Source organism: Catharus ustulatus, chromosome 28, assembly GCF_009819885.2.
Source record: "Catharus ustulatus isolate bCatUst1 chromosome 28, bCatUst1.pri.v2, whole genome shotgun sequence".
NCBI classification, from domain to species: domain Eukaryota; kingdom Metazoa; phylum Chordata; class Aves; order Passeriformes; family Turdidae; genus Catharus; species Catharus ustulatus.
This window is the reverse complement of record NC_046248.1, coordinates 2,385,717-2,408,967: the sequence shown is the minus strand read 5'-3', so window position 1 is coordinate 2,408,967 and position 23,251 is coordinate 2,385,717. Positions and strand designations below refer to the sequence as shown.

The 23,251-nt window shown below is 50.5% G+C and overlaps 1 protein-coding gene across 6 annotated transcripts in view; it reads right to left on the bottom strand.

Moving 5' to 3' along the window:
- Window positions 1-1,327: 1,327 nt before the first annotated feature.
- The window catches only part of LOC117007989 (protein CEPU-1), a 350,616-nt gene continuing 328,692 nt past the window's right edge, over window positions 1,328-23,251 (bottom strand). For 5 of the 6 annotated variants that reach the window (XM_033081482.2, XM_033081484.1, XM_033081485.2 and 2 more), the window contains 5 exons: window positions 9,733-9,867; window positions 8,975-9,095; window positions 7,272-7,423; window positions 4,390-4,422; window positions 1,328-2,849 (listed from right to left, as the gene is read on the bottom strand). In XM_033081482.2, coding sequence (XP_032937373.1) covers window positions 2,749-2,849; window positions 4,390-4,422; window positions 7,272-7,423; window positions 8,975-9,095; window positions 9,733-9,867 — 542 coding nt within the window. In that variant the 3' untranslated portion in view covers window positions 1,328-2,748. The remainder of the gene's footprint in view (window positions 2,850-4,389; window positions 4,423-7,271; window positions 7,424-8,974; window positions 9,096-9,732; window positions 9,868-23,251) is intronic. The other variant, XM_033081483.2, reaches the window with a different exon arrangement.

The following is a 23,251-nucleotide window of genomic DNA, read 5'->3' as shown; positions in this document are numbered from 1 at the left end:
GTCCCTCGTACCAGGTTTGCTCTACTGTGGCAGGCTGCTCCAGCCTGGGAGTTGCAACATCTGCATAAAGACCAACACCATTGCCTCTGCCATCCTGACCCTGCTACCTATGCCCAGCTGTGCTGTCCCCACACCCTCAGTACCCTGTCCCTTACTTGGGATGTGCCGTGGACCCTGAGCATGGTTCTTCCTTTACTCCACGTTGGTATCAGTTGGACACTGCATGTCACACCTCAAAGCAAAATGTTCCTATGCCTCTTCTCCATGTTCAATTCTTGGGTTACATCATAGGGTCAAGAAATAAAAAACACAAAATTGTCACTCCATCAATAGCAACCAATTTCTGATCCTGCAAATGTCTCAGGTGATCTGAAGAAACTGGCACCCTAGAGGCTACAGTTGAGGCTGAGGACCAAACTCACTAAACAACCTTCCAGCATCACCAAAAAACAAGACACCGACCAAGACAAGGCTCCATGAACAGCAAAATGCATGCACCTACACCCAAACAATCTCGCTGTGCTTCTCCTGTATGCAGCATTGCATGGGGTACCCTGTTCCCTGTACCCACCTCACATCACTCTGTCCCTCCTTCCCACCCAGGATTGGGTTCTGCTGCAACCCTGCATCCCCTGCAATGCTGTGCAGCTGGGCTGGAGAGCCAGACAGTGAGTCTAGGGGCACTAAGTGGGGTTCTGAGCAGGGAAATAAGGCACAGCTGTACCTCACACTGTCTCCATCTACTCACCAAAGCCTTACCTGTGACAGCATTCCTGCTGGGCTCACTGGTGAGGTCCAGGGACCATCTTTCCAATGCTCTCCTGGCCCATTGTGATGACTTGGTGCTCCCATCTGCCACCCACCCTCCAGCATCCCTCCCCACATCCCTCCCCACTCCTGATGGCGCAAGGGGAGAACGCGGGGTGGCCCTGGCCCCCGCGGCAATGAGCACCACAAGCAGACGGAGCGGCCACATGGAACAATCGTTTTAATGGATAGGCAGAGAGAGCCCCCTCGCCGCCCGCCTGCCCGCGCCCGGGCCCCCCGCGTGCCCCCCGCCGCAGGGAAGGAAAGGAAATTGAAGGAGGAAAACCAATTGCAGGAGAAACCCCCGCTGAAATGGACGGCGAGGCAACAGGTCCTGCGCCTCAGCAGGGGCCAGTTGCTTCGTCTTCTTTTTCTTATTTCTTTTGTGGTTTTGTTTGGGTTTTTATATATATATATATATATATATATACACACACACGCACACGCACGCACACACATATACATACACATATATATATATATATATAAAAATATAAAACTGAGCTATATAGATCTCCCCCTATCCCTCAGCTCGCTTTATTCCACCGCAAAAAGGCCAGGGCCACGCGGCAAAAAGCGACGGAGAGGGGCCCCGGTCCCCCGTTATCCTTTGTCCCCGGTGACCCGAGGGTGGAAAGGCGAGGGGGTTCAGGGATGTGTGGACCGAGACACTTGTCTCATTGAGAACTGATACACACCTAACTCCATATACAGCATGCAGTAATGGCAGCGGAAGGACCCTGCTGGGAACTGTGGCTAGAACTCTAACAAAAAAAAATTATATATATATATATATGTATATTTATATATACTGTATATATATATCCCATAAAAAGATTCAGTATCTCCCTCCACCTCAATGCACGGCGAGTGTTGTCTGTGCCCTCGGCAGGAACTGTCCAGACGACCGCTTTTGGGCCGGTTTTGGGGGGGTTTCAGCACAGGACTCCTCCTCCTCCTCCTCCTTCTCCTCCTCCTCCTCCTCACCGGGCTCACAAACCTCCTTGGCTGGTCGCCTCCTCGGCAAACAAACTTCTCTCCGCTTGCTCCCCCTCTCCAGGATTGGTTTGGTTTTTTTTCCTCTTTTTTCTTTTCTTTTTTTCCCCTCTTTTTTTTTTTTTTTTTTTTTGCATTTCTGTTTTTTAGGAACTAAGAGTTCTAGGCTTGTATCAGAAAATACAATTAATAAAATTAACCATGACTCAGAATCCCTTATCATTCACGATGTCCGCGGATGGTACGATGAAAGCGTGGCTCGACGCCGGTCTCCTTCCTCTCTTTCCTTTCTTGGTGGTGTGGTAGCTGTTGAAGATCTATATATACCTATACATATATATATATGTATACATGGAGATATATATATACACATATATATATATATATATATTCTGAAACACAAATGGCAGCACAGTCCATGAGAAGATGGGGAAATCTTGACAAAGGAGAAAACCGGTGTGTCTGGATGGAGGGTCCCACAGGAGGGAGCAGGCGGGCGGGGGCGGTGAAGAGGACAGGGCATGGGACAAATGCCACACTCTGATGGCCCCGTCCATCCTCCACGCTGGCCCCTGGCAGAGAACGGCGAAAATAGGGGGAAAAAGTGGCAGGGGACAAAAAATAAAACAGGTTGAAAAGAAAAAGACTCAGTCACATTGCATCTTCAGCAGGAAGCCTTGGATTATTAATTTTTTCCCTTTTCTCTCCATTCCAAATTCCCGTTGTGGTTTTTTTGTTTTTGTTTTTTTTTTTTGCATGTTTTTCCTCTCTCCCCCTCCCCCAGGTGGCCTGGCCGGATACTCTCTCAATTCTTATGATTATTTTCGGAAACGGTGAACACTTTCTTCTTCTTCTTCTTCTTCTTCTTGTTTTCTTCCTCTCCTTTCTGCTTGCGCTCGCTGGCCGTGGTCGTCGCCGCCGCTACTCCGCGGGCCGGCTCTGGTGTCAAAACTGGCGGGCGAGGTGGGCGAGCGGGAGGAGCAGCAGCCACGCGGAGCCGCTTCGCCGCCACGCGCCGTTGTTCCCGTCGTGCACTGCTCCAGGGCCTGTGGGAAGGGACAGGAACGCCCACGTGGTTGGTCACAAAGTCAACAAATAGCAGAAGACATGAAATAAAGACTAAAAAAAGCAAACAAAATAAATCACGCTATTTGGGGCCCCGCTGCTGTTGCACATGGTGGGGGTGCTCTGAGAGCTCTCCTGGTGTCCCCCTCCATCCGTGCTGTCTCAAGATTGTGAGAACAGCCATCCCTGTCCCAATAAATGCTGATTTTTGGGATAGATCCTCTGCAGTCCCTATTCAGCCAGAAGTTCCCATCCCAAGCCTGCTCCCTGTGCATCACCACTATCCGACCTCCCTTCACCCTCCTCCAGATTGGTCCCAATTTTCCATCCACACTCGTAGGGGAGATGACAGTTTTTGCCCAGCACATTCTGCCCACCCCAGGGTGACCACCCTGTTGCCCACTAGTGTCCCTTGGGAGGGACGGTAACACCTGCCCACCCTGTTGAGACATAACCAGCAGCCCTACATTGAGCACTTGGTGTTTTGCATCTCTTCAGAGTCTCTGTGGGGCTCAGCATGGACCCAAACCACCTCAAGGAGATGGGATGAGGAAGGTGGTAAAGAAGAGCCAAGCCCACCCATCTTTGGGGACCACTGGGGATGAGGAGTTCAAAGCTCACTATGGGAAAGGATGTGAAGAGTATCTTAGCCAATGGTTTCCACCAAAACACCCATTTTTTCACCAAATAGTTGGACCAGGAGAAGACTAAGGTGCAAAAAACCTCAGGAAGGCATCCACACTGGTGTCCTGTGGAAGCAGGGCTGACCACAAGGTCTGATTCACAACTGCTTTTGAAACCCCAGGATATGTCCCCTCACTTCAAACTTGACTGGGGCACTGAACATCAGTAACTATCTGGTTTCCCACCAGTAACACTCTCCAGCACACTCAGACACCTCACAAATCCAGGCACCAAATCCAGGTCTCACACACTACCTCCACAGACATCTACAAGGCATTCCAAGGACTGACCACTCGACTCATCATCACAAATGAAGCCACCTCAAAATCAAGACAACACCAAGCCAGTTGGCTGGGCACTAAGATTGCACAGCAGAGAGCTGGCTGTCCTGGCTGGGAATACCACCAGGAAGGAACAAAATGCTTGTCCACCCCTATCTCATCCCATAAAAAGGCACTAGAAGCATCCCAGAGAAGGAAGGACCTGCTACAAGACCCACTCACACAGTAGCACTGGGAAAGCAGCCCAAAGACATCCCTGCTTGGCCCTGGCAGTGGGGAGGCAGCGGGACACCATGGGATGGGGACAGACATGCAGAAGGCACAGACCACCACCAGACAGGCACAGTAGGCTGGCAGGGAGGGGGCAGGATGGGAGGGCAGCTAAGAAAGCCCTAATTCATCCCTACACCAGGGAAAGCAGTGGGGCTGTGGGGCAGGAGATCCAGGTGGTGGGTGCTGTGGTTCTCACTGAGATTAGTTGTGGTGGGAGTCAGAGGGGCCCAAGGGGAACATCAGGGGAAGAACTGGCATTGTCAGGGACCCCCAAATTACTGACCTTTCCAGGGTGTCAGAGCGGTAGTTGTCTCTTCTAAAAATTAAAGAACAAGCGAAAGTTAAGGCAAAAGGGCAATGGAAAGCGCAGGCTCGAGACACCTCCCTCAGCCTGCCCTCGACCTGGAGTGGGAAATCCAGTGGCTGGGGTAGAAATGGGATCTGTTGCCCAAATCACACCCCACTGCTGTGGGGCCATGGTCCCCTCATCTCTGAGATGAGCTGAGGTCCTGGCAAAGCCTGTAGTTGCACCCTGTGCAAAAGGCAAAGCACAGGGGCTGGGATATGGGGATGCAGGGGGTTCACCTCTGCCCCATGAGTTCAGGGCCCACCCTTCTTGCTAATCCTGCAAGATCCCAAAAAGATTTATGGCCTGACAGCCGCCTCTGGGAGCAACATGGACTGTGTGATGGGTGAGAAGCAGAGAGTTGGTTTTTCCCCAACTCCACAGAATGATGTGGTTTTCCTGAGCACTCTATCACATCCCAGACAGCACCAAATGAGCCGCTGAATGAGGCGGCAGGTCTGGAATAACGAGTGCTACATGTTAAATAAAGCACTGGTTGACCTCCATGAAAAATTAGATTAAAAAAAGGATTAAAAGATGAACGCTACATTAGCCTCTCGCACAACCCCAAAACGGCTCACGTCACAGTACCTGCACAGATTAAATCTCCAGCTGGGGGGAAAAACTCAACAACACTCAGTTTCAGGGAAAAGGGGCCACTCACAGAATTGTCCCCCAAAACCTCACAGAAGAGACATTTCTCATGCACAGGTAGCGCAGCCACCGCATCCACCTCCCTCTTATCTTGCATTAAATAAATAAATATGTCAATAAATAAAGACACATTAATCCCCAGGCTGAAGACACCGGTTGCTTAGGGACGGGTGCGCTCGGTCCTGTGACGCCTGGGGCCATCACATCGCTGGTAATTAGGGAGGGGTTGTTCCTGGGGGTGCTGGGGAGCCCTGCAGCAGGAGATGGGGGACCCCACAGATGTCACAGTGTCCTCAGGGAACTGTCACCCCCTGGGGACTCAATTATTAAAGACCAAAAGGATCATTCAATCAATGCAGCCTTTCTGGAAATTATGGGTAGTCAAAGGACTCTGATTTCTCTCCCTGATGGGATTCACAGTCAGACCACAAAGCCATAGGGGGACCATAAAATAAGCTTTAACTTTACTGGGATGCTTCCCTGCCTCCCACCTGACAGTGCCATAACAGCACAAGTGCCACAGATGGGTTAGAACCCAAGGAACCAAGAGCTCGTCAGCAGGGAGCTGTCATCTTTACTTTTAGGCTGCTCATTGAGCCTGGATCTGCAGATGCCAACCTGAAGGCCCCCACTATTTAAGATTTTAACCACATAAACACATTGGAAGGCTGCAACATCACAGCTAAGGATGTGGCTCAGGCTATGTTGGGCACTTGACATGGCCACCCTATGTCTGCAGCATGGGTGGAACCAGGCCTGGTGGTTTTGCAGTGGCAGGGGTGTTGGTATCCCTAAAACATGGGGTTATTGGATTACCAGGAAGGCTGGTGGGGAAGAGAACTGAGATAGTTCCTCAGCACAAGTGAATCTTTATCACATATGGCTTGGACTTTACTGGGGGAGCAAATGGGTCTGAGCATCCAAGATGGGATGAACCCCTCTGTCACAGCTCAGGGGAACCTGGCACAGCTGCCAATACCAGCAGCAGGAGAGGATAAGCCTGTGCTGTGATTGCACCCTGACCCCACGGCTGTGGTGTGGCCCCTGGCAAAGCCCAACATCCCCTACTGTCCCTAAACAAACTGCTCCCTTGGAATCCATCCAGCCCCTCCCAGAGACAAGGACAGCTCTTCCCAGGGTCTCCACATGCCTCCCACTGCCCTGGCACACTTCAGAACCCAGCACACACTGTGGGACTGCTCCCTATCCCAAGACAGGCTGCCCTGAGCCATCCCTGAGGGACCTGGGGATGAGGAAGGTTCATCTGTCCCTCTGCTCTGCTCCCTCTGACCGTACAATAACAAGAGACAAGGACATGGTCAGGACAACAAGCAGGTTGCAAGGGGGAGGACAGTGATGGGGAGAGGCTAGAGGTCCCCAGTCCCCACTTCTCCTGTATGGTTCAGCTGAAAGAACCACACACCCCAAAACCCAGCAGGGAAATAACTCCAAGCAATGACCAGGGTTGAGATCTGTCATCCATTTCTGGTTCCTGGAGAGAACAGCCCCTGCTCTGGTTTTGTTGCCACCTAAAGAGGCTTGGCAAATATGCCAATCAATCACAGCCCTTCCCATCCATCAGCAGTGTCAGAGGCATCCATTCTCTCATCCCAGCTCCAGCATGCTGGAAAACAGTCCTGGGACAAGGGTACAAACCTTTTCCTCCTCCCTGCCCTCCACACCTTCCCATCTCCCAGTAAGGATCTATCTGCTTGGCAGGAGCAGAAAACACGACCTGGAAGGTGATGGAGCAGGGAAACTTTGTTCTCACGTGGGAATGGGGCAGCAGTGACACTGAGCAGCATCTCTCCTCCCACACAGCAACACAGGGGGATGCCTTCACATTCTCCTAGGTACTCATCAGAGCAAGAGGATGGAAACCTGCAGCCAGCTAGTAACTTTGCATTCATGGCAGATTCCAAACAGTGCCAAACACCTGTGAGCACCTCAGACACTGAACCTGAATCAGGAGGCAGCTTTGGAGGCTCTCCCCTTTCCCTGGACTCACCACAACCTCCAGCCCACATGCCAAGGGCAGAAAGGATCAGCAGCAAATACACATCTCCCCAAAAAAGACATGGGAGACCCTTCCCATGTCTCTCCCATTGGTGGTGTCACAGTGAAACCATTCCCCCTTCCTGGCTGATTCCCTGAGCCCTGCTCACCGTAGAGGATCATGCTGGCGTTGGTGTTCCCTAGCTGGTTGGAGGCTACGCAGGTGTAGTTGCCGTAGTCCTGCTCGGAAACGTTGAAGAAAGTCAGTCTGGAGAAGAAGGCTTTGTTCTCCACTTTCAGCCCTTTCTGTCCTTCAGCCAGTCTGGGAGAAAAAGAAGAATGGGAGGTCATGGGGATTCCTATTTTCCATGCCCAGTTATCCTCTGGTTGTGCCTGTGAGTGGGGACATAGATCTTGGGAGAAGAGAAGGTGTTGGGAAAGAAGGGAGATAGATGCTGCTCTGCTGGGTCTCCAGCTGCCAGCCCATGCCATCTCTATGCTGACCAAAGTCATGTTGCAGAGTCATGGGATGGTGCTGGGATTTGCCAGATGCTGTGCAGAGAGAGAGATGTCCCCATGCCTGGGGAGGGAATGTGTGAAAGGCTCATTCTCACCCTACAGAAGAGCCTGGTTTCCCTCTCATGCCCTCAGTCCTCTCTGTTCTGCAGAACGCCTCCTGTGACCTTCCTCTTCTCTCACCCCTGCTGTCCCCCATAAGTGATGCAATAGGCGCCCACCACAGCAGGGAGGCTTTCCAGCCAGCACAAATGCTGAAGCATTGAGCAAATGCTTGGACTTCCCTGTACTGGTGCCCTCACCCTGCTTAGCTCCTGCAGCTCTTACTTGCTAATTGCTCACGGGAAGTGCCAGATTCCCATTATGATCCATGCTGGGTGCTGATCAGGCGGGCTGAGCCTGCTCCTGCTGCTGCTCCGCAGGCCCTCGTGATCTGACCTAATTCTGAGTTCTTTCATCTGCCACGCAAACATCCGCAGCTTTGTACACTCTGCTGCTCCTTTCCTCTCAAACCGGGTGAGGCAGGCAGACCCAGACTGCCCTCCAGCTTCTGGAGCATCTTTTTTGGTCAAAGCATCCCTCCTTACGGACCAGTGTGGCTTGTCCTGATTTTGGCCACACCATGGCCCCTCTGGGCTTTCCAGGGATAATCAACACAAAAATTGGTTAAAACCACTTTGCCTAAGGTCAGAGAGAGTTAATTTCTCCAGAGTGGGAAATACCCTGGGCAGTGCTGCTCTGCTCCTCGAATGAGGAGCCATGTCCCTGTGCTGTTGCTTTGGCAGGACACAGAAGTTGCTGGCTGACCTAAAAAGTCCTTTTTTCACCCCAAAGCAGGGCAGGCTGTCTCTGGGGCATAACAAACCCCATCCCTTGTCTGACACCACTTTTCTTTTGCTTTTCCAAGAGCTGCCTTCTGGCTAAGGCATTTAAAAAGATGACAGAGGCATCATCCACTCTTAAGTGCCTGGATTTGTGCTGCCAATATCCATTTTGGACATTATGCTTCACCCAAGCAGGGATTTACCACTACACCTTCAAACAGAGGCACGGGCAGCAATGATCCTGCCCCAATGGGGGCTGAAAGAGGTTCCTTGGAAAATCCCCCTGCACAAATTTGATGAGTCAAATATAAAGCCTTTAATAGGTGTGTGGTGGCAATTCCAGCTGTGGATGCTGGCTGCCTGATGGAATGCCTGGATTTGCCCCACACAAGCACAACCTGCAGCTGGCAGGGGGACCTGCCTCAGTACCCAAACCAGACTTGTGGCAAGGGTTATGAACCAAAGCTGCTGGCACTGGGTGCAGCCCACATGGGGGTGTCTCTCCCCTCCAGTTGTGCCCCCCAGGCTCTTACCTCTTGTCATCTTTGTACCACTGGAAGTCGGCGGAGGGGACAGCGGAGGCTTCGCACAGCAGGATGCCCTTCTGCCCCACCGGCACCCCGGTGCTCTTGGCATCCGAGATGTACGGCGGGTCTGCGGGAAGAGGGGAACCCTGGGGTGAGCACTCAGAGGCCTTTGGGACCCCTAGCCCTTCCCCTTGCTCCTCAAGATCCTCTTTTCTCTCCCTGCATGTGGGTTGGAGCCAAAATCATCTCTGATTTTGTGGCTTCTGCCACTTTGTTGCTGGTGTCCAGAGGTTTTTAGGTTCATGGGGGTTCTCTTCCAAAGAGAGACCCCTCCAACCCATGGTTGTTACATGTCCAGCAAATGGAGTGATCAGAGAGGGGTTTAGGGTATTTCTAAACATGAAATATGCTGCTTTCTTCCTCTTTCTCATTTTTTTCTAACAGACAAAAAAAAAAAAAAAAAGATAAATTCTATTTACTGCTCACTTCTCTCCTCTCCTCAGAGGTTATCAGCACAGCATCTCCATGGGCAGAAAACCCAGGTTGATGTAGACAGCTGAGGAGGAGGTGGTGGGAAAAAATGGAGCTTGAAAAGAAGGGGAAAATAGGGCAAAACACCACCTGCTCAGAAAAACTGCCGCCGCCTGTCTCGCTCTGGGGCCTTTGTGTGCGTCACTTCCAAGTGCCACTCCCTTGTGGGGCAGCACGGTGACCCTCTCCAGCTCCAGCCCCACCCCTGTCCCCCGATGGCCCCAGGGACTCACAGTTGACGGTGACTTTGACTCGCTGGACGACGGGCGCTGAGACATCGTTGGAGGCGCTGCACTCGTACTCCCCCGACTGCTCCCGCGTGATCCCCGTGATCTCCAGGTACTCGTCCTCGCTGATGAAACCCACGGCTGCAGAGGCAGAGACAGAGGGCTCTGAGTGATGGGAGGCAAAACAAATCTGTGCCTGGTCACCATCTGTGAGCATGTCACTCTGCACCAGGACACCCAGCCTGCAGAGTGGCCTTGTGACTGTGCCCCTCCGTTCCAAGAAAATTACTGCCAGAAAGGTTTCTGGAAAGGTTTCTCCAGCAGATCTGGCCTCACTGAGTGCATCCCTTGCTGGAGATAATGTACCTGAGGTGCTCAGGATGGGCAAAGTGGGCAAACCTGAGCTCACCTCTGAGCTCACCTCTGCACATCCCCCCTGCTGGGAGGTACCTCCAGGTTCACCCAGCTCACACAAACACCCTTCTCTAATTTTTCAGCTTCAATTAGTTCACAGCAGGTCTGTTCCATTAGTGGTGGTGCCAACACCTGGCTTTAGCTGAAACCACTCACCCCTGTGCCACCCCAGGCTCATTTCTGGGAGGGGGCTGCACTTGTCCCCCTCTTCCCCACCCAGGTTGCAATGCAGCTTCTTGTTTTGCTCAAAGCCAGAAAGATGCAATCAGTGGCATTTCATTTATTCTAGCATCTTTCAGCCCCCATTCCTTGCAGGAACTCTTTACTTTGACACACTCCTGGAAACACACAGTGCTTAGCTGGCTGGGAGCAGGTTGGGGCAAAAGACTCACCAGGTTCTTCCCCCAAACAAGCAGCAAAAATTACTTTTTGCAGCCCCCAAAATAGGGACAACTTCTCCTTCTCCTGTTGTTTACATCTCCCCACTGGATCTCCTGCAGCCAGGATGCTGTAATTACTGCACGGAGCATCTCCGAGCCCTGTGTCACACTTAATATTCCTATAAATTTTAAACGGTAGTCCTTGGTACATATGTGTGGCAATTGGTGTCATATTTTAATTAGGCTTGCCCTACACCATCTGAAATTAATAATAGCTCGAATTACCAGTGTAATTTATAAATTAACATTGCTGCAGCATTAGGAAATAAATTAGCTCTGGACAGCTGTTTCTGGGAGTGAGTGCCAATGGCAGAGAGGCCAAGCACAGGTCCCTGGTCCCCAGGGGGATGCTGTGAGCTCGGCCAGCCCTCGCTTCCCACCCGGACACCGCTGTGTGTGCTGGCCTGACCTGATGGGCCACACCTCGCTGCGCTTGGCCGGTCATCCGTGTGCATCCTGCTCCTTACAAATGCATGCAAAATCCACACGTGGGAGGCTCCCAGCGGGGCACACACTGCCTCCATCCCACCAGCTGATGCTTTTATGGCATCTCTTCCCATACTGCAGGAATAGTGTGGTCAGACTCTACCACCCACCACAGAAAGACCCGAGCCGTGTCTCTGTAATGCTCTGGAACATCTCGACACAGTGAGCACCCCAGGTATCTGCCAGGATTCTGCTGCTGCAATCCCAGGTGCCACTATTGTCAACTCAAACTAGTGCAAATATGCTCAGCCATGATAAAATCCCACCTTGGCTCTCTCCCTGCACCGGACCTTGCAGCTGCCACCCCCACAGAGCATCCCCAGGACTTTGCATGTCCACTGCTCCCTGAAGTGAGGACCCCATGCATCCCACCTTCCCAGGCTGACCTAACTGGGAAGGCAGCCCTGAGAGCTTTGCAAAGGAGTGAAGTGAGTTTTTCTGTTGATGAATTGCTGACATCCACCAGTGTCCTCAGCCGTGTGCTGAAATTCCCACCCGAGTGGCTCGTGGTGCAAACCGCTGAGCTCATCAGTACTTAGTGCAACTGAAGGGTGAGATATGAAGGCGTTACCCCAAAATCAATATCCTTTAGAGACACACAAATTACAGTGTTACATCCAGCAGCCCTGCAGCACTGCAAAAAAAAAAAAAAGGAGAGGAAAGGGGGGAAAAAATTCCTTTTTGTGGCTGACCTAGAATCGGCTTCTCTGTAGCACAGCGCTGCCTGCTGATAAAGTAACGACACAGCCGGTGGCCCTCAGATGCTCGGCACACAAATCTGACTCTGGGTTGTGCAAAGGCTCAGATAACACTGCTTCCCAACTCACCAAAGGCCCTTTCCCAAGTTCCAGAGTCGGCTCACACACGGCAAGAATTAGCTCTTGCCATAGTCAAGTCATAATTTGTGTGTCTGGTTTGATCAGGGAGCAAAGCAGCTCAGTGCATTTTGTTCCTCAGCAAAAGACTTCTTTAAAGTAACTGTGAGGGTCAGATTTCCACCTGCAAAAGCTTGGGAAATTGGGGGATGAAGGTTTCCTCCATGCCTGAATCACACTGAAGTCTGAGATATGTGCATGGCAATCAGCTGATGGAGGGGCAGAGCTCGAAGTTCAGGGACTCAGGGTCTGGCATCCTGGGAATTTGTCTCCAGCCAAACAGAGCCTGCCCAGGCTGAGACAGGGTGCTCTGAGCTGGAGCTGACTCCTGTTTCTGTCCAGTGCACAACCTGATATAAGTAATGTTCAGGTGACAATAGCATTAGGAATACCATCCCTGCAAGAGGCTCTGGCCCAGGGAAGTTTCCTTAGTGTCAGCTACAGCAGCTCAAATATTTAGGTGATGTAAAGGGTCCCTGCCCACTGGTAAAGCAGGAAACACCAGGTGACTAAGACAACATCCCCCCATCCTCTTCTATACAAGTGACTTTGCAGGAAAACCTGGTCTGTGAAGCTGCTTCACTCTGTGGGATCACATCCTGGAAGCACCTGGAACTTGGGGATGCAGAGAGTAAGGCTTGACCAGAGCCCTGCAGCTCCAGGAGCTCTGCCAGACAGACCAGTCCTTCTCTGCCTGAACTGATGGTGGGAACTTTCAAGGCTGTCTCTGCTTGAGCACAATTAGGAGCTGAAATATTGCAGGAATTAATGAAGAGCTCTCTCATCTCCTCAGGAGCTAGAAAACCAGCACAGCCAGCACCCATCATTATTATTATTAATACTAATAATATAGTACAGGCCAGAAATGGAATGGCCACGGACGACACACAAGCGTAATCCTTGCTCATCAGCCAAGGATGATGAACTAACCCAGTGCGAGCTGGGGAGATGGAAAAGCAGAGCCTGAATCCTTGTGCTCAGTGAGCAGGAGGCTGCAAACAGACCACCACACACTACTGAGGGCTTGCTCTGCAGATCTCTGTTAAAAGCCTCAAGGAAGGGGAAGTTTGACCATCAGGGCAATGGAAAAGCCATGGAGGTGAGGTCCTGGTGTGGCCCAGAGCACGAAGGCAAACCCAACAGGTGGCCAAGCTTTGCTTGGGATCCCACATAGCACAGATGCAATGAGGTGTGGGGCCTCCATATTCCTCCTTCCATCTTTCTCCTTCCCTTGGTTCTCCTCGTTTTCCCATCCCAACTCATCTCCCTTCTGACTCCTCCTCCCCATTTGCTTCCATTGAGCCTCTGACAAGATAATAACTCACCAGAAAGTGAACACATGTTCCCAAATTAATTACATACCACTGTCCCCTGGCTCACTGTTGCAGCCATGTTCAGGTCTCTAGGACACTGCTCACAGCTTTCCCTGGCTGAAGCCTGCCCGTGATGCCACTGAAGAAGCTTCCTTGGAGCTTTTTCCTGTGTCCATACCAACTCCCTGCACCTCCAGATCAAGCTGAGCCAGCCCAGACACACAGGGCTGCAAGATTTTCACCTCTGAAGCCCAAAGGCACAACCTCAACATTGATCCCACAACAGGTTTGTTCTCATGGTGCTCAAAGTCCCACCAGTGATCCCGAAGCACTGCCCTGCCCTCTACACTGTGCTGCTGCATTTTCCAGGCACTGATCCCACTGGCCAGGATCAGCCAAAGAAAGAGAATATTTTATGGAGATAATTTTATTAAAATGTTTACAACAATGCAGATATTGACATCTCACTTCAATCAATAGCACAATTTATTGTCCTTCAAGGTGAACATTAAGCCAAGCTGCCCATTAGTCAATATTTACCTCCAAGGTCTATAAATCTTTATACGGGCTTCAGCGGATGTTGACAGCAGCTGATTCCAGATAAGTAAAAGTAAGAGCGTGAAACATTGCTCCTTTTGGAGGTGAAATAGTAACTAGTTAATTACAGTCCCTACAGCAATTCTCAACTATCAATTTATGGCTACTTCTGGCAATAAAAATTAACATCGCGCACACTCCCGGCTCCGAGTGACGCACTAAACCCGAGAGCCATATATTTCAAACGTCACCCCGATGCTGCGGTGCTGATGGCCATCCTATAACAGTTTATGGTAAATAAATAAAACACACAAAGGTAATAAGAGAATTGTTGGCACCTGAGACCCACTTCACCTCTCCTTCATGCAGCAGTGAGAGGAAAAATGAAGGATGGGAGATTTAGTAGAATCAGAGCAGATGGGGAAGCATGTGGGGAAAGGAACCACCCCAAATCACCCCAAATCTCTCTCAAAGGAGGCATAACACAGCTCCAGGTAGGTGGGTAAACAAGGCCTAAGGCTGCCTCCAGTACATGCCCCAGCCAAACTGGGAGATGCACCTGCTTCACCTCTTATTAACTACTATTACCCTCTCCTGATGGCTCAATTAACACATAAGGAACAAAGTTCAGGCATTTTTGAAATTCCCTTGCCCATTTTTGTTTGTTCAGGTGAATGACCCCAGCTAGGGCAGCTTCTCCTCTGTGCACCCCCTATTTTCAGCCCCCCTGTGCCAGCCTGAAGCTGCCATGCTCCAGTGGACAAAGATTAGGGGTAATTAACTTGCTGGAAACCATCCAGAGCAATCTTTCAAAAAATGATTTTTTTTAAGATTACCCTATCGACCCAGACATCTTCTCTCCTCCTCTTGTGAATATTGCATCCCTGAACCACAGGCTGCAGCACATTTCAATCTGTGACCCTCCCTTAGCTGAGCAATCCCTTCAGGAAGCACACCTACATAAGGTACAGGGTACAAACCTCCTGCTCTTCATGTTCACAAGCCTTCAGAAGCGGGACTGTCACCCCAGAAACGGGCACACAGCATATCAGAGTCTGTGTTGTGCTTACACGGGGCCAAGCCACTCTGTTTTTGAAGTTTCCTGATGACAAGGGAGGAAATCTCTCCTCTGACATGCTTTTCCGTGTTAATTAGCATGTTTGCATGGCCTGATGTTGTGCAGAGCCCCAGGGGACGCTGCACTCACTGCTTGGCACCGTGCAGCACTCAGGGATGTGGGAGCTTGGCAGGAGTTCCCTCCACTGCTGCAGTCTGAGGTCCCTCCTCACCCTCACGCCCCAGGGGTGGTGACCATCACCAGCTGTGCCTGGTGCCACCAAACAGAGGGAAAACATCATGTTTTCCTTACTTGGACCTTTTATTACACTGGATTTGGGGAACTCTCACAGCCAATTCTGCTCCTTTGTGCACAGCAGCAAAGGTTGTGAGGGAGAGGAGTGGCCATAAAGTCCTTGACATTAAGTCCTTCTCCTGCACTGGTACCACTGTCCCCTCCTCCCTGGGGCTGTGGAACCTCTCCTTGCATGTGGCCATGCTGTGCTGTGCCTTCTCTTCCCCTTCCAACTTTTTGGGGCATAGGTGAGCCGATGGTGCCTTGAATTTTGCCTCAAGGTACGATGGAGGACCCGCCCAGGTGTGATTTTGTGCTAGCATGAGCACAGGTGATTGCTTCTGAAGGTCTCATCTCTGGCTGCCCACAACCACAGGGTCAGGACATGGGGATTTTGACAGGTACATTCCAACATGAGCAGTCACAAAGGCAGGACAGACACATTCTTCAACTTCTTGTTCAGTGCAGAGCTAGAACTGAGACAAGACCCACATTTGTGGCTCTGTTTGCTCAGTGCATCCCTGAGACCACCCTTGGGGCACATATCTCATACAACAACTCTGATATTGAACTATTATGGGGGCACATGCCACACATCTCACTAGTTACTGGGACAGGTGACCTGCAGAGAAATTCCTGATGCCACCACATCTCCTGGTCACTCAGCCTGCGGTCACATATAGTCAATATATTGCCATTAACTCCAGAGACAGTGAAAACAAGGCACTGGAGCCCTGAGCAAACTGGTCTAATGGAAGGTGACCCTGTCCATGGCAGGGCATTGGAAAGAGATGATCTTCAAGGTCCCTTCCAACCCAAACCAGCCTGTGAGTCCCTGCTGTGTCCTTCCCCACGGTGTTCTGGGGACACCTGCCCACTCAGCTCGCCCCACCGATGCTGCACAGCACAGCCAAGTCGCCTGAGCCATCCATTATAGCACCATTGTGAAGAGTTTTTAGCTTAAAAGTCCTTGAAAGTTTCCCACTGTGACTCGTTAAACAAGATCTTTTTCACTTTCCCTCTATTCTCCGCTAACAATATTTATACTCATTTCTTTTATTGAAATCTATCTGCCGCCTGTTCTATTAAAGCCACCTGAGTGGCAGCTCCTATTCTCCGGGAGCCTGCAGCCCATCTATTCTCCAGACAATGAGGTACAAGCAGTCTATCTTCTATTGTGCTTCCCGGCCTTCGGCTCTCAAATCTTCCATCTCAAAAAGGCATGTCAGAGACGCCTCCATGCAAAAGATTGGAATCCCGGTTTGTGGGGCTTCCTGGTGTTGGCCAAGCTTGCTGCCCCTCCCTCTCCTGGCGAGCATCTCCAGGGAGATGCAGCTGTGGCACCTGTGATCCCTCAGGAACGCATCTCCCCCGTCCCTGCAAATCCTTAGCACGGTTTGTGGCGTCAGCCAGCACACAGCTCGCTGCTGCCGGGATGTTTGCACGTCTCAGACAACTTATTTGTTACCGGGAATAAAAGAGGAGCATTAAACCTTTTGTTTGCAAGAAGTAGTTCCTTGGGAAATAAATGGATTATGGAAATTAATATTTAAAGAAACAAAACAAAACAACTCGGGGACCAACCACCCTTGAACGAGGCTCTAACTCAGGAGTAAATGAGTCGAATAAAGAATGAGCCCTTTTATTTCAGTGAGAGAGAGAGAGCTCAGAGGCAGCTCAAGGCTCAGCAAAGTGGCAGCCACTGTCTTCAGCCTCTCTCAGCCCCTGCCTCCTCCTGGGCTGCTGGTAAGGACACTGGACCCCAGGAAAAGGTCCAGAGGGCATGTGTCAGCCTGTTAGAGCAAATTAGCCGTGGTTACACTTCACAAAAGCTAAAGTGGTGTCAGATCTGCAGCAAAGCTGGGTGCAGGGCTCACTGGAGGGCTGCCTTCTTAATGATACCCACCCATTATCACCAGCATGAGCTGGATTCCTTTTTCCTTGGCCCTGGAAAGGCAAGGGTGACCCTTGTGGTGACACTGGGAGGGACTGATGCTCAGCAGAGGCAGTGACTGGCATGGAGCCATTTCCCACAGAGCTTTTCTGCCTCCTTGCAGAAATAAATGCAAAAGGTACATGAAAATCAATGTCGAGGCTCCCACAGAGCCAAACCCTCTCCAGAGAGCTCCTGAGGAGACAACATCTCCCAGCAGCTCCGTGCTCCTGCCCAAGCCCCAACACTGCTCCTGGCACAATTCTTCCTCCCATGCTCTCTCTCAGAGCCCAGAGCATCCACCCAGGTGCCCAACACAAAGTCCTCTCTCCTTCCATTCCTCACTCCTCCTTCCTCCCTGTGTTTTTTTTTCCCCCGTAGCTGCTTCCAAGGTGAGAGAGGACAGCGTTGCCGGAATGAAAGATTCTCCTGCGTGCCCTCTCCCAGCAGCGGCCCTAATTCATTTTTCATGGCCCCTTGCAGTGACAAAAGCCGCTGCTTCTCTCTTGTAAGCGTGCGCCATGCAATAAGTCAAAGCTGATGTGCATTTTCCCCCTGGGTGCCGAAGCTGTGCTTTTGATTTAATTTGTCCTGTTGTTTGGCGCTCAGCCTTTGCTGGTGAGTTCCTCTGGAAAGGTGGGAAGTAGGGCCCCATCCATGTGGAGGGGCTGCCTAACAGATGGGGTACAGTGGGTAGTGGTTAAATAATTTGTTGCAATGGTACCAAGATGTTGGAGAGTGACAGATGCTGCTGGAGAAAATCGCTCAAACACGCATCCTGTTTGTGGGAACGCTGCTCCTCCATTAAATCCTGTCACAACTTGGCTCCTCTGGAGCTCATCCCATTTCTGGCAGCTTCCTTGCTGGCTCCAGGAAAAGCTGTGTTGTGCAGGGCTTGAACAAGAACCAAGGTTGCTCCTGCCTGTTATCTGCAGGTACTTTGCAGAGAACATGAAAAAATTCCACAGGAGATCCACCACATTCCTTCCCAACCACTCCATGCGACCGCATTGCTGTGCAGGAGAAAGCATTCCCAACCCCTGCCAAACTCGAGGTACTCTGCTTTCCTCCGGATTTGTGTGAAAAAGTGCTGCTGGCAGCCAGGACCAAAGGGTCCCTCGGGCTGAAAATTTAAACCCCAAGGCTTTCTCCGCAGGACAAGCTCTTAAGAAGCAATTGCAATGCAAAGCGTTAAATGGCTGTAACCTCGGTTAAGCCGTATTTCAGCCGCATTAGGGAAATATCCCTCAGATGGGAAGCAAGTGGCATAATGGCATTAGAGTAAAAAAATAAGCATCAAGTGCTGGCTAAATCCATCCTCAGTGCTGGCAAGAAGTCATGGGGATCTGGGAAACTTTCCCTTCTCCACGCATGTCCCTGCAGGCAGCTCATGGCAAGCCCAGACTCTGTTGCTGCCTCTGTTGACTTTCTGCAAATGGGGAATATTTTCCATCCCTCTTTTTCCCCTGGGACCCCCTGACCACTCTTCACCCCCAGAGCCATCTGAATCATGGCAGGGTGAGACTCGCTGTCGCCTCTCCATCATCTTTATCCCGTCTTTATTTTTTCAGACACGCTATTTTCCAGCCCAGTGGCCTTGCTCTGTCCCTCATGTTTTATGGCACTGATGTCTCCATTTCTGCAGGATCACTTGCAATATTGTGGCTTATTGAGAGAAGCCAGGGAAATGCAGGGGTGATGAGTTGGATGGGTTTGGGGCTCTGGGGGGATGGTGAGGATGCCCTGGGGCTGGGGAGGAAGGATGGGGTGGTTGTGACAGGAATTTCAGGGATGTGTGATACTGGGTAGCTGAGACTGGGGGACTGGAAATTGGGCAGAACCCCTTCCTTGGAGCCCATCTTCCCCTCCTCAGGCCTCTGTGTAGGTATTGGCCCTGCTACAGGAGCTGGGAGGGCAGTGAGAGGCATTGCTCTGCAAGGGAAAAGCCATTTTAAATAACAGCAGTGTGTCACAGGATGGGGAAAAACCCACGGGCTACAGCCTTGCTCTGGCTTTAAATTATACCGTAGGAGAATAAAAATAAAAGAGAGGAAGACAGAGAGAGAGGCCAGGAGGAAAAAGAATTGCCATTGTTTTACCAAGCAGATGGGAAAGTTCAGGGGATCAGAAAAAGACTATTATTATCTTGACTCAACCGAGAGAAGATGGGAAAGGAAGAGGCATTTTTTTTCCCTGCAGTGAGGAATGCTGTGGCTGAAGTAATTTCAGCAGAGAGTCAGAAGGAAACGGTGCCATCGTCTCGGGGCAGTGCCCAAGTTATCCCCACAGCCTGGGCATGCCACCATGATTTGCCTTTTTATCCCTTTCCCAGCAGTGACACCACATCCCCTGCTGCTGTTGCAAGGCCAGGGAGGAGTAACCAGGGCACACATCCCTCACCACCTCCAGCTGCAGCAATGTGCCAGATGTGCTGCCAGATGTTCCCACTGCCGGTGGCGCTGCAGCTGTGGGTACCCCTCCATGTCACTGTTGGTCCCACCACCTTCTCAGCCTCGGGGCATGACCACCTGCCCCAACTACCCAAATTTCTGCTTCCTTGTCCCAGAAACCCATTGCTTGGCTACAAGCCATTAAATGCCCTAAATACACCACAAATTTCCTGCTGGCTGTTTAATCATAAGCAAAGTATGATTTTTTTTCTCCCCAGATTCATGTGAGAAGCCCTTTTTCTGTGTCTGTGATGGTGCTACAGCTCTGTGGCTGCTCACTGCTGTTCTCCAGCTCAGTATGGGGCAGCTGAGCCACTCTGGCTCGCCAGCACGTTCCAGCTCCTTGCCCTTACAAGCAGAGCAGCGTTTCTCAGCCTCACCAGAGACAAGAAAATTCTTTTTCTACTCATATTCAGGCCAGGGGAAGGACACAGCCCTGAGGCCCATGGCAGTGACCAAGCACAGACATCAACAACTGATTTACAAACTGGGGCAAACACTGGTGCAACATCTTCCCTGACAAGTGTCAAGGTCATGGGACAGGGAAATGAGGAGGTGAGTGTAGGTCAGTTCTGTCTAAGCATTCTTCACCCACCACATCCTGCCCTGAAACCTCATTGCCACTTAATTTCCTCTCTTTTCCTCTATCCTCACTTTCTCTCCTCCTCTTTTCCCTCTTCCTCCCCCTGCCACATGCTCCTTCCCTCAGTCCCTCCACTTTTGCCTCATCACCTTTCCTTTTCTATCCCCACTTTTCTCCCTCACCCCTGGATGCAGAGAGGGTCTGGTAACCTGCCCTGCCTAATCCCTGGGCCACCAACTCCTTGGGCACTTAATATTCACGACAGAGAGAAACATTTCACGGCGAATTGGATGCACGTTCAACTGGAAATGGAAATTTTATGACTCTTCTCACTCTGCGCAGCAGATTACACCAGCTGAGAAAACATGGAAGCAAATGAACAACCTGTGAACTGTAAAGTATATTAATAATGAAATCACAGCCCAGGAAATGAAGGCTTTATTCTGTTTATATTCTGCTCCATTAATGGAGAGTGCTTGCAGTAGCTCTACCCCATTAGTTGGCAATCTGTGCCCCAGGAAGAGCATAGGGATGGTGGGGGAATGGAGGCAAAAAACTCCTTCCCATAGGAAAGTTTGGCTCAAATCATTTCCTTGTGCTACCTCTATCTATGGACAGTGGGGGTGGGTGAACATTGGGGTTATCTTTGGTGCCCTACCCCATGCAAGCTTGGGAACAAGGTTATAAGGCAAGGAATGGAGCAAATGGTGATGCCAGGAAAAAGAAAGAACAAATTTGGGTGGAAATCACCTCCAACACCACGAGGAGCCACCCAACAAGGAACTGACACTGGAAAAACAATCATGTGCTTTGTCCTTGTGCTGCTCATTCCCATCTCCTGCCTGCTGTGCTTGAGCATCCTTCCCACCCCTCATCACCACATCCCACTTCTCCAGGGATGGAAGCGCTTGTGCACCCACAGTCCCAAAGACACGTTGATGGCCACAAACTGAGCCAGGCCGTCAGGGCTTGTGCAGATAAATATTTCAGTGCTACTACCCAGCCCACAGCCCTGTCCTTGGCTCAGCAGACCTTGGGCACATGTGACACAGCCCAGCCAGGCTCTCTCCTTCCTCAAAACAACAGCAGCAGCTTATGCAAAGCACATCACGGGAGCTAAAAGGAGCCAGAGCAGAGTTTTCTATAGTTGGAGCGACCTGGTGTTGACAGAATGGGGACGCATTTCCACAGCTCAGATTTTTATAATAATACCTCAGGGGAGTCGCTGGCAAAGTTTGGTCCAAATATAATTAGTTTGCACAGCTATTAGGAGCTGATAAAAGGTTTTAATTTGCGTGGAGATCTCTGGAATCTCAGACACTCCTGTCCCTTGTTCTTCCCCAGGCCAGCTGAATGAAAGGAGAGTCCCAGGCAGGGACTGACACAAAACCACGCATTTATCAGGGAAATAGGGAGTCGTGTTCAGCAGTAAAAAAAGAGATGGAAAATCCAACAAGTTGACATTGCTGGTGTGTTGGGTTTTGTCTGTTTTGTCCCATCACCCCATTAACATATTTGGTTGTTCCTGCAGGGAGATGCAATGCAGAGCACGGATCAGGGAATGTGCAGCTCCTCAGTGGGTCTCACAAAGGTGGTCAGGAACCAAGGGGACAAAACACAGGATAAAATTTGGGGGTGCAGGCGATCTTCCTGGTTTTGCCACCTATTAGGGCAGCTGCTTCCCCAAACTGCGATGAGGAGCAGATCACTCTCTGCCTCTGGCAAACTGGGAAAGTGTGACATTGCATTTAGGGAATATCTTGAAACCAAGAGTGTTTTTTCCCTTTTTTCTTAAGGGAAAGACATTGCCTCATTTGTAGCTGGAAGGGGTCTTTTTATTTTTGTACCAAGATGAATATTTTAGAGGTAGTTATGCCAAATATGCAAAATCAGCTCCAAGAGTTCATTTCCACCATGCAGAGAACCAAAAATATTACATTTATACACATAAAAGTACATAATCTTCCATTCCTTTAAAAGCAGGAGGAACTAGAGTGCATCAGCAAGGGAAATGCTAAAAGAAGCTCCCCACATCACACACTAACCAAGTTTTAGTCATTCCTTGGAGAAAGAACAACCTGGAGCCCATGACGTGATTCCACCAGATTCTGTCTGCTGCTGGGCCAGATCCCATTCCCATGGGAGCTGATGGGGAAGCTGCTGGCACTCAAAAGGCTAAATATTCCCCCTGATCCTTGTCAGGATCTCACTGTCAGTGCCCTCACTGTTCTCAAGCAATTCATGGCAATGCCAGCTTCCTCCTTCACCACAACCACACAAAAAAAGTGCCCATCCCAAAGTCCTGCTTCTCCACGGCCACTTCACCCTATTTACTTCTCCTGTTTGTATATCCTACATAATACAAGCAGAGCTGGACCACCACTGACCCTTTGCCTGGCTGCTCCATCCAGCACACATTGATTAAACGAGTATCAAAAGTGGTGGCAGATTTACAGGTTAACAATGATTTAGTGGAGAGCACCGCAGCCAAATTAATGCCAGCTATAATGTAGTTTACCTCATTAAACAATGCACACCAAGATCCTGTCTGTTGTAAAACAATTGGTCTCTGAAGCCTAGTGTTCATCTTCCAGGGTTGCTGGGAGATAATAAATGGGTAATATTCCGGCGATAATGGTAATGGAGTCACGGCTCAGAGCTAATATTATGGCAAAGCAGTAATTATTTCAACAGTAAACAAGGGGACGGTTGAGCTGCCGACAGGATTGGAGCCAGTTGAAGTGCTCCAGTTAATACAGGGGAGTCCAGACCTGCAACTGCCTCTTGGAAGGAGGACAAGGTGCTTGGCCATCAAGTGGGTCAGTTGAACCTCTGTTGAGTCACCCAGCCACCAAAAGACAGGAGGGACACAAGTAATAAATTGAGGTGAGAGCAGGTATCGCATGGTGGCCATCCCAACCCAACCCATCCAAACTCTACCCATCCAAATCCAACCCATCCAAACTCTACCCATCCCATTCCAACCCAACTCATCCTAACCCAACCCATCCCAGCTCAACCCATCCAAATCCAACCCATCCAAACTCTACCCATCCCATTCCAACCCAACTCATCCTAACCCAACCCATCCCAACTCAACCCATCCAAATCCAACCCATCCAAACTCTACCCAATCCAACCCA